The sequence below is a fragment of the Gymnoscopelus microlampas genome (assembly GCF_963454915.1).
Source record: "Gymnoscopelus microlampas genome assembly, chromosome: 22".
In the NCBI taxonomy this organism is placed as follows: Eukaryota; Metazoa; Chordata; class Actinopteri; order Myctophiformes; family Myctophidae; genus Gymnoscopelus; species Gymnoscopelus microlampas.
This window is the reverse complement of record NC_139959.1, coordinates 39,028,580-39,040,379: the sequence shown is the minus strand read 5'-3', so window position 1 is coordinate 39,040,379 and position 11,800 is coordinate 39,028,580. Positions and strand designations below refer to the sequence as shown.

The following is an 11,800-nucleotide window of genomic DNA, read 5'->3' as shown; positions in this document are numbered from 1 at the left end:
ACAATAAGATGAACAACTAGAAAAAGTGCTCCTCGGAGCACAGGTCTCCGCCAGGTCAGGTACGTTATTGTGGCCTCCTGGTGGTGCTATAATAGGCCAATGTGAAAAGGGTGCCATTTATTGTGAGATGGTTCACGGCAATCAGACACTGCATTCATGATTTGAGGCATTTTGTTCCAAAAATGTGTTTTGCTAAATTAGACCTGCTGGTGGCGCTATAACAGGCCAAAGTGAAAAAGGGTGGCATTTCTTCCTCGGCCTAGTGGGAATGTGTGTGTGCAATTTTATGGAAATCGCAAGCTGCGTTCATGATTTGAGGCAGTTTGTTCAAAACGGACCAATCCTGCAAACTTTGGATGGCAACCTTAACTAATGAGGATGGAATATGGGAAATCGGACAGATCAGGGTTGATCACATGGCTATAGAGATACTGTGTACCGATTTGCATGAGGTTTGGTTACAAACTGTAGGAGTAATGGGAAAAAATGTGTTTTGCACAAATCGGCCTCCTGGTGGCGCTATAACAGGCCCATGTGAAAATTTAGGGCAGAGGTTCTGAATTGGCATCCAGGGAGTGTGTGTGCACAGTCTCACAGCAACCGGGCCAACGGTGCCGGAGATTAGCTGGTAACACACGGACAGGACGGACGGACGGACACACGGACACACACGGACGGACGGAGGGTAAAACATACTCTCTCGCCATGCCTTTCGGCCTGGCAGAGACAACAACTTATTATGATAACACCATGACGCCTGACAGCTCATCTAACCCCATCTGATGTCTGAGGGTTCTAAAGCGATCATTAGGATACACCTTATGTCTATGTTAGGACGTCCAACTTGTGTATAAATACTATTGCCTGTATTTGTAATATCAGAGTGATTTTTGCATTCTTGTCTGTAACTTGTACTGCCCCGTGTGCACGCTCAGCAATACAGACTGATCATTTTCGACAGACCGTTGTCTGACTCTCATTTCTTTGGGGTGCTGACTGGAGACAGGTGTTGGGGGGGTCTTAGAACCAAACCATCTTTTTCATCTTTTCTTAAATAAACGTTATCTTCCTTATAGTTAACTCTATCAGACAGTAGGCGGCGCCAGAGGCTCAAATGATAGCAGAGTGACTTATAGTTCACATGTTCATGTGTTCATTCAAAACATGCCAAGTTACACAATGTCTCCATGAATTGAGTATGTGAGGATCACATTTGAGACAAGACTCTGCAGGTTTCCTGGGCGATCCATTTTAGCTGACCTTGTATTGTAAACTGTACTTACATGTGCTTGTTCTCTGCAAACTTCTAAATAATGTATTCAATCAATCAATCAATCAATCAATCAAACATTCAAGATGTGTGAGTGTGACAGTGTGTCAGTGTGTCAGTGAGCTGTTCTGTGGTGCAGGCAACAACGAGGGACCTGAATCAAGCAATTGCAAAAAAAAACAACCAAGGACATAAAGCTTGTTCTATTTAATATTGCACATACATACAGTAACACTGAGACTGCAGACTTCTGTTAAAGAGAGATATTCATATAGACGTGCACATCAGTCACTAAACTAAAGCAAGTGAGTAAACAGTTGGTTACACATACAGTACATTGGAATATTGAAAGTTGGTCTAAACATACATATTGTGTACACTTTTTCATATTTATACATTTAAACATCATGTTTTTCCATTAACTGATAAAAGCATTTAAAGGTTATTCAGGAGAAAAGGTGTGATACATGATGTCCCCTCTTTAAAATATTCGTCATATCCTCCTCCGTATCTTCTCTTCCCTCGTCCTTTTCCAACCAATTAAGTATTAATTTATTCTTTTTATATATAGATTACAGTGGTGTAAAGTACATTTACTCAAGTACTGTACTTAAGTAATTGTTTTGGTATTTTTTACTTTACTTGAGTAGGCCTACATCCGATTTTCAGTACTTTCACTACATCTCAGAGGTAAATATAGTACTTTTACTCCACAACAATTATTTGAAAACTTAAGTTACTAGATACTTTATAGATTTTGATTATTATTACAAAACATACTTTAACCACTTCAGCTCCTATATACATTTCGGACATTTGAAAATAGCAGATCTACAATCTCACAATGCGTCGCAACGCATTGTGAGCTTGTAGATCTGCTATTTTCAAATGATGTGTATACATTTGAAAACTTGAAATGGGACATTCTGCATAATGACTACTTTCACTTTTGGTACTATAAGTACATTTTGATGCCAATACCTTTGAACTTTCACTCAAGAAAATGTTTTATCCCGGAATTTTGCTTATAACAGAGTATTTCTATATTGCAGTATTGATACTTTTACTAAAAAATGTTAGTACTTTTTCCACCACTGATAGATTAAGTTTCTGTATCCTTACAGCTCCTACCACTCTCCTACATAGTCTTCTACATCCTTCTTTTTGTTTTTAATCCCTATCAAGCAGTGTTGATTTTGACACAACATTTATATGTAGTTTTAGTCATAGTCTTTTGAATCAAATTCCATTTAGTTTTAGTCATATTTTAGTCATGTGAAATGTTTTAGTTTTTGTCTAGTTTCAGTCGACTAAATATCATAACATTTTAGTCGACTAAATCTACAGTTGATTTAGTCGACTAAAATGTATTGTGGTGGTGCCTTGATGGCGTCATAATGGCTGATTTTACATTCGGTTGCATGCTGAAAATAGCAGATCTACAAGCTCACAACGCGTCGCAGCGCAACGCCTTGTGAGCTTGTAGATCTGCTATTTTCAGAGCGCAACACCCGAGCGCAACCAAACATAAAATGACTTGTCTTTTAGTTCTACTGGATCTCTTCTCCACTAGTCTTAGTTCTACTGGATCTCTTTTCCACTAGTCTTAGTTCTACTGGATCTCTTCTCCACTAGTCTCAGTTCTACTGGATCTCTCCACTAGATCCCTCACTAACATTTTAGTCTAGTTCTTATATGTTTACGAAATTGTCAATATATTTAGTCTCAGCTTTATAGTCGTCATAGCTTAGTTGTTATTGAGTTTTTGTTTAGTTTTCATCAGTGAAAAAAGGTAGTCGACAAAAAAAATTCGTCGTAGTTTTAGTCAACGAAATCAACACTGCTATCAAGCTCTAAAGCTATACCCTCCTGTCCTAGTCCTGTCCTTGTCCTTGTCCTGGTCCTGTGCCGGTCCTTGTCCTGTCTGTCCGTCCGTCCAGCTTCAGTGCTCGTGTCCCTCGTTGGTCTCGTAGCCCAGCGTGTCCCCGAGGTGCTGGTGGGCGAAGAAGGCGCGGGCCATCTCGTTGATGTGGTTGTACGCTCCGATGGAGCGGAAGTACTCCACGTAGTTCCAGAAGTCTGAGGTGGAGTAAGGCCAGTAGGGGACGGCCGGGGCCTGGTCATACGGGACTACAGACACCACAGAGAACAACAGTATATAACAAGACTGACAACAGAGGTTATCACGTTTTATCAGACCATTCATTGGGTGTTATCAGGAGCTACTGACCTACTCAGAGGCAGAGCAGTCCCCACAACATGATGTACCATTCTGTGCCCATCGGTACATAACTCCAACAGCGCTGAGTAGGCTCAAGCGAACGTCACAACATTCGGGACGGCAACTCGCTCGCTTTAGCTTGCTCGGTGGTCCCTCACGTGGCTCCAGTTTGCCTGAGACTGCACGCCTCCGTCATGGTCCAAAACCAAACCGAAACTGAACTTTTAAAAGTCATCTCCGTTGGTAGGTCAGTATGTCTTAATTCATAACACCCAATGAATGGTCTGATACATCGTGGGTAGGTCAGTATGTCTTCATAACACCCAATGAATGGTCTGATAAATCGTGGGTAGGTCAGTATGTCGCCTACTTTGCCTTTGTCTGATAAAAGGTGATAATTTCTTTGGCTTTTTCGGCCGTTATTGATAGTATAAAGCATACAGACAGGAAATGGGGAGAGAGAGAGACGGGGAGTGACACGCAGCAAAGGTCTCGGGACTCGAACCCGCTGTCAGACTGCAATGAGCCCGGACCGCTACGCCAGCCGTCCGGGCCACTTTTTGTGTGTGTTTTTCCCCCGTAAATTAACGTCCCTACTTGATCATATACTACAGCGGCACACAAAAGCATCAAGAGTAGCAGATCTACAAGCTCGAAACCTGTTTAGCTTGTATATCTGCTACTTTTGATATTTTTTTAAATTGAATCCTGAAAAGTAACGGTTTTAGACATATGGTTTACACCCCACAGAGACGATTATGATATTAACAACACTATAAAGAACTATAAGTATACAATAAGAAGACATAGCTGCATGCGACCATATCTCAAGGGAAAATTGTTGAAGACTTTTTGTTTTTATTTACTTTACTTTATTTGGCTACAGTCCAAAGGTTAAAGGGATAGTTCACCCAAAAAAAAAGGATTTTATCTACGTATTAGTCACCTCATGGAGACTTGAATTCATGGATATGTTTTAGTTTTTATATCCATGAATTCAAGTCTCCATGAGGTGACTAATACATAGGGGAAAAACATAATTTTGGGGGTGAACTACCCCTTTAAGGCTGCAAAATAGGAAGGTGTCCAAATATGGGAAATGTTTAAATTAAATATACCTCCTTCTGGAACGATGACTCTGGCCTCTGTGTGGAGAGAGAGAGAGAGAGAGAGAGAGAGAGAGAGAGAGAGAGAGAGAGAGAGAGAGAGAGAGAGAGAGAGAGACAGAGAAACATTTAGTATTTCCGTAGCATTCCAGGAGCTTCCAGAAGCACAAAGACATGGATTCATGTCAGTAGAAGTGAAAGCTGAGCTTCTCTCCCAGTGGACTGACTCCTTCTACCTCCATACCTGCCTCCTCCTGCTCAAATATTATTACTGACTATTTGCTATAGAGCACACGTGTACACAGGCACGTACACACACACACACACACACACACCCACACCCACACCCACACCCACACACACACACACACACACACACACAGATTTTTCACTTGAGTAAAAGTATCAATACTGCAATGTAGAGACACTCTGTTACAAGTGAAAGTTCGGAATTCAAAATGTTACTTGAGTAAAAGTACTAAAAGTGTAGCCTGGCATTGTCCAGACTGATAATGTGGATCCACTCTCACGTTCCTCCACCGTCCCATCAGTCTGGACTTCGGCCAATGGGGAGCGAGTATGAGGAATCAGAAAATGGTTTTGATGTTTTTCACTGTCGTACGGACAGCAGTTGAAACACAGTCACTGATTGGCCCGGTCATTTTCTGATTTCTCATACTCGCTCCCTATTGGGCCGAAGTCCAGACTGATACGGGGGAGGAACGTGAGAGTGAATCCATGTTATCAGTCTGGACAACGCCAGGCTACAACAAGTATTGAAATCAAAATGTACTTAAAGTACGAAAAGTAGAAAGTACTCATTATGCAGAATGTCCCATTTAACAAAGTTTTCAAATGTATAAAACTCTTTTGAAAATAGCCCAAATGTATATAGGGCTGAAGTTGTTTTGTAATAATAATCAAAATCTACAAAGTAACTAGCAACTAAAGTTTTCAAATAATTGTAGTGGAGTAAAAGTCCAATATTTGCCTCTGAGATGTAGTGGAGTAGAAGTAAAAGTACTGAAAAATAGAAATACTCCAGTAAAGTAAAAACACCTCAAAGTTGTATGTAACATGTACTTAGTTACTTTACACCACTGACACACACACACACACACACACACACACACACACACACACACACACACACACACACACACACACACACACACACACACACACACACACACACACACACACACACACACACACACACACACACACACACACACACAGTATACAGAGTGCTCTTTGTACAACAGCATGCATTCCAAAACAGATTACTTCCTAAGGATGCCACACTAACTATAGTTAGTCAAGCATTTTATGTGTTTATTTTCACTTTGTTTTTTAACTTTGTTTATTATTATTTTTAATGTAATGTTACACTATCTCCACATGTAGTTAATGGTACGTATCATTGTGGGAAAAGGGAAAGGATAGGTGCCTTCACATTGAAGGAACCACAAACAGGAAAGATAAAGCAACAAAGTCCCAAAAAATTAATTGTTTTGAGTACTTTTAATGTGTATTTATTACTGCGTTCCACCATTATTTCAGCTTTATTTTATTTCTAATCACTGGTCAGACTTCATACATTTAAACTAAATAGCTTTTATACAGTATTCCAGTCTGAAAACAACTTGATCATCTATGTCAGGGGTCTTCAACAGGGGGCCCGGGACCCATAGGGGGTCCTCAGAGTTACCACAGGGGGTCCGCCAAATCTTTGTGTGATACGATTTTTTTTTTTACCTTAACCACTTGAACCACTTTTTCTGAGGAGAACTTTAGCCAAAAATAGCAGATCTACAAGCTCACAACGCCTCGCAGCGCGAGGCGTTGTGAGCTTGTAGATCTGCTATTTTTGGCAGAGAGTTATAGGTGTAGCTATACCTCTTTTGGCAAAGAGGTATAGGTGTAGAGGGTAAAAAGGGCAGACCAAGTAAACAAAAAAAAGTGTAATCTAAAACGGAATTTTATACAATAAGTAGTGAGGGTCCCTGCTTCATCTCTCTCTCTCAGCTAGGGGGTCCTTGGCCTGAAAACGTTGAAGACCCCTGATCTATGTTATTATAACTTTGAATGAAGTTCATATAAACTCACCGCTGAGGTGACAGACCACGGCACAGAGGACCACACTGAGCAGGACACACCACTTCATCTTGATCTCCTAGAAGATCACAATCATCTTTATGTCACATGACAGCGTTTACATGTGTCACTGGTGTTGTCCATGTGTGTGAGGAAGAATAGAAGGAAGAGAAAAAGAAGGGAAAAAAAGAGACCAAAAAAAACAAACAACGTATCTACATATTTACACATAGCATATCCATCCAAACAGATCTACAAGCTCATATGACTTAGGCTGCTGTGTGCAGCGTGTCGCGGGTTCGATCCCGACGACCTTTTCTGTGTGTCACCCCCCACCCCATCTCTCTCCCCATTTCCTGTCAGCCTACTATCCTATCAATAAAGGCAGAAAAAGCCCCCCAAAAAAGGGGGGGGGGGGGGGTCCATGGACAAATACTATCATTTTGGGGGTCCTTGACATGAAAAAGTTTGAGAACCACTGATATTATATCAACATTTTAGGTTAGGATTTAGAAGACATTTGTAGAATTCCCCAGAGGGAAGGATTTGTGTTAAAAAAAAGCTCGTAGCACGGCACTCGGTGCCGCGCTACGAGCTTGTAGATCTGCTATTTTTGAATAGCCCAGAGTATAAAACAGTGGTTATAGCAAAACAAATATACACATATGCGTCAGTATTGCTTACACACAAATAATATTACATCACACTTATCATGTACAGCATGCTTTTCATAGTAACCCAAAGTCTCTTTACAAAACAAATACAAAATAAACAATATTTTACTAAGGGAGAAGCATTTAAAAAGGCAAAACATTGTAGAAGGAAACAGAAGGAAGTTCTTCAGTTAACAAAATCTTCAGTAAACAATTTCCCACATAAGTTTACCATTTTGTGCAAAATTGCAAAAACATATCCTTATTACTTCATGTTGGTTGTATAGTCTAAACGTCTTAATTATGAGGAATAATCATGAATTCTAAAATATTTTGAAAACTGTAATGAACCATATATGGTAAATGCAGGGCAGCCGCATGACCGATATCATTCTGTGTGAATAACATCATTTTGAAGACATAGGTTGTTTTATAATGTATTTAAGATGTTGGTTTATATATATTAATTAGTATTTACCTGTTTGTGTTTTCAGATGCAGAGAGGAGATGTTCCGTAGGTCTGTAGGTCCAGAGGGCTCTGTGGTGTGAGGGGCTGACTGGAGGACCCTACACCATACTGACCACACACACACACACACACACACACACACACACGCACGCACGCACGCACAACGCTGGCTCACGCACACACACGCACGCACGCACGCACACAAACGCACAACGCTGGCTCGCACGCTGTGTGTGTGTGTGTGTGTGTGTGTGTGTGTGTGTGTGTGTGTGTGTGTGTGTGTGTGTGTGTGTGTGTGTGTGTGTGTGTGTGTGTGTGTGTGTGCACAAATTCCTGTATATAGAATCTGAGGTGGTTTATATATATCACTGGTTCCCAAACTTTTTAGCTCGAGACCCAAAAAAGCCAGCCATTTTAAGTGTCTCCCCAGGGCCAAATTAGTGAAAATAGCAGATCTACAAGCTCACAACACGTCACATCGCGACGTGTTTGGAGCTTGTAGATCTGCTATTTCCACTACTTCTGAAAAGTATTCCCTCTCCCAATCAATGGATTTATTTTTATGGAATTATTTTGAAAAAACGTTTGAGTGTGCGTGTGTGTGTGTGTGTGTGTGTGTGTGTGTGTGTGTGTGTGTGTGTGTGTGTGTGTGTGTGTGTGTGTGTACAGTATATAAGTTTACGCATCATTTTTAGTCATCATATATTAATGAATGAAATGCCAAAGTCGACTCACTGAAAAAAGCTTTAATTTACATAGAATCCCATGATTTACATCAGTGAAAAGAAAAGTGCATTAATACGATTTAAATCCAGCCTCGTTTTATAGTATTTGATGGTAATCATTTACAATGAAACAAATCATTTTACACATTACTGTAAAGTCACATGTCACCCCAGTGGAATATGTGAGTAAGAAAGTAAGTAAGTAAGTAAGTAAGTATTAGTAAGTAAGTAAGTAAGTGTTAGTAAGTAAAGTAAGTCTGGCTAGCATTATTTCATAATAACTTTAATGAGGGTTATAGTTTATATGTAGAATCTCTATTGTCTTATTTCATACTCCTTATTTCCACCCTATAGGGACCATCTAAGGACAGTTATATAATGTGTTGTTGTGCAACACTAGACTGAATTTTGTTTGTGTGGCCTCCTCAAAACACGCAAACACACACACGCACGCACGCATGAAAATCCGTGCACAGCGCACACCTTTTCAGTGGGTATAAAATAATAAAATATATATTTTTAGGTGTTGATTTACAATGTGTTATTGTGCACAGACTGAGAATATCCTTTTAAAAATGCTGTATGAAACAAAATCATTTCGTCACCTTATTAAACTAATGGCCTAAGTCATTTTTTGAGGAAATGATATTTTTGCCTAAGTCAGGTCCTCATGACACTGGCCACCTCTGGTAAAATGGCCCAACTCCTAATTGAAAAGGATCATGCTGTTCACGCCCCTTTTAGTATAATGGCCTAACTCCCTTGTGTGACTTAAGACAAAATAGGCCTTTTGTTTGGCCTAAGTCACATGTTTTTGTGACTTAAGCCAAATTATTTACTGATTTAGGCCATTTTGTAATTTGTTTTGCTTTTTATTTTGGCCTAAGTCAGATTTAATCCTATTTAAACCTATTTCAATCTCTTATGTTACATAACTGACAGACAGCGTTATTTCTATTTAAATAGCCATAATTTGTTATAAACATTTTGGGTGAAATGATTAAGAAATATCATATAGTTTTGTTCTGGATCAGTTTTTTTTTCTTTCCTGAAAACCTTGAAAAAATTACTTAAGCCATTAGTTTAATAAGGTGACGATTTGTCTTTTTGATTTCATCATGTTTTCCTTATTATCCGTGCAGCGCTAGCTAAAATTATTCAGCCCTCTTATATCTGGATATGGTGATTTGTGGTGACGGAGGAACAGCTTTAAAAGCAGTGTTGCTCAAACCTTTTCATGTCAAGGACCCCCCAAAATGACGGCTGGATGTGGACCCCCATCTCAAAATATATTTTGTTCCATCAACCTCCTCCAGACGCAAAGATTTGAGTTAAAAATGTTCGCTTTAAAAATAAATATATTTAAAGATTTGCAAAAATGTAAACGATAAAAAAAAAGAACAGATCTACAAGCTCATAGCGCGGCACGAAGTGACGCGCTATGAGCTTGTATATCTGCTATTTTTTAAAGGCCAAAGTAAAAAATGATGTTAGAACTGATTGTGACGCTATATTGACTCATTTTGCTGGGGACCAATTTAATTTTTTGTTTTACATTAACCACTTGAACCCTCGCATCCCTATTCTGGGGGGAACATTAGCCCAACATAGCAGATCTACAAGATCACAAACGCGTCTGCGACCAAAGAGGTTTGGTGTACAGGGAAAAAAAGAGCAGACCAAGTACCGAGAGCCAAAGGTAAAGTTTACAAAGTATTGAGGGTTTAAAGTGGTTAAAAATGTGTCTGAAAACACAACAACATTTAACATGATGAATCTAATATGTAGTGGGGGGGGGGGGTCCCTGCTTCATCTCTCTCTCTCAGCTAAGGGGTCCCTGAAACACATTGAAGAGCCCTGGTTTAGAGGCCATTGCATTGTGTTAGAAACCTGCATAGGCCTACACTTTTCGTGTTGCCGGGTAAAATTTGACCCATGATTTAACTCAGCCCAAAATACAAAAAGAATATATAATTTTCCTCCACCTCATAGCTGACTTGCTATGCATTCATATCCATGTAAACACATTTCAAAATATTATTTTGGGATAGGGTTAGGGTTTCATCTTTCAATGTAGCTAGTTTTCAATTATAAAAATTAAAATTAAAATAATATTCACTCATTACATGTCCTATAATGAAGACAATGGATAATTATGTTATCTAGCTATAATAGACTAATATTAGAACACACTTCCAAAAATAAAATACTTTTTTTAACTTTAAAAAGCTCACAATGCAACTCAACGCATTGTGAGCTTGTAGATCTGCTATTTTCAAAAGATGTGTATACATACAAGGACTTTTTTGCATAATGACTCTTTGCATAATGAGTACTTTAAGTACATTTTGATGACAATACTTTTGCACTTTACCTCAAGTACATTTTGAATTCTGGACTTTCACTTGTAACAGAATATTTCTACATTGCAGTATTGATATTTTTACTTAAAGGGATAGTTCACCCAAAAAAATATGTTTTTCTATATATTACGCACCCCATGGAGACTTGAATTCCTGGATATATTTTAGTTTTTGTTTCATTCCTAAGACAATAATTTGATGACCGGTTCCAGTTATGGTCTCTTTTCTATCTCCTACAATGGGTTTCGCACAAATCGGCCTCCTGGTGGCGCTATAACAGGCCTATGTGAAACATGTGGGGCAGAGGTTCTAAATTGGCATCCAGGGAGTGTGTGTGCGCAGTTTCGGAGCGACCGGGCCAACGGTGTCGGAGATTAGCCGCTCGCAGACGGACGGACGGACGGACAGACACATGGACAGACGGACGGACAGGGGGTAAAACATACTCTCGCCATGCCTTTCGGCCTGGCGGAGACAAACATATCCATGAATTCAAGTGTCCATGGTGTGTCTCAAAGAGGGTGCCGTGACACCAGTCCAGGGGTGCCTCAGAATGTTTTGATAATATTTGGAATTGATCCATAACACTTTTGCACCAAATCTCTTTGTCAAAAATAGCAGATCTACAAGCTCACAACGCATCGCAACGCGATGCGTTGTGAGCTTGTAGATCTGCTATTTTTGACGAATGTTCCACCCAGAGTGGTTAAACGTCAAGTATAGAATTATTTTCAACCTGCCCTAATGGAAATTGATATTCTCTCAAGTTTTCCTCATGACATACTGTATCTTAGGCGGAAATATTTACATTTATAAGTACCGTAAAATGACATAAATAGAGGGTCCTATAAGTAAGTAAGTAATAATGTAATTCAGGGGTGCCGTGGATGAAAAAG

The 11,800-nt window shown here is 39.6% G+C and overlaps 1 protein-coding gene across 1 annotated transcript; it reads right to left on the bottom strand.

Annotated features, from left to right (window-relative positions):
- Positions 1 to 1,481: 1,481 nt before the first annotated feature.
- On the bottom strand, positions 1,482 to 7,898 carry otos (otospiralin). The gene is made up of 4 exons (XM_084048084.1): positions 7,826 to 7,898; positions 6,707 to 6,773; positions 4,610 to 4,636; positions 1,482 to 3,400 (listed from the first exon to the last, which is right to left on the bottom strand). The coding sequence occupies exons 2-4, from the start codon at positions 6,762 to 6,764 to the stop codon at positions 3,213 to 3,215; spliced, it is 273 nt and encodes a 90-aa protein (XP_083904210.1). The 5' UTR covers positions 6,765 to 6,773; positions 7,826 to 7,898; the 3' UTR covers positions 1,482 to 3,212.
- Between the last annotated feature and the right edge of the window lie 3,902 nt (positions 7,899 to 11,800).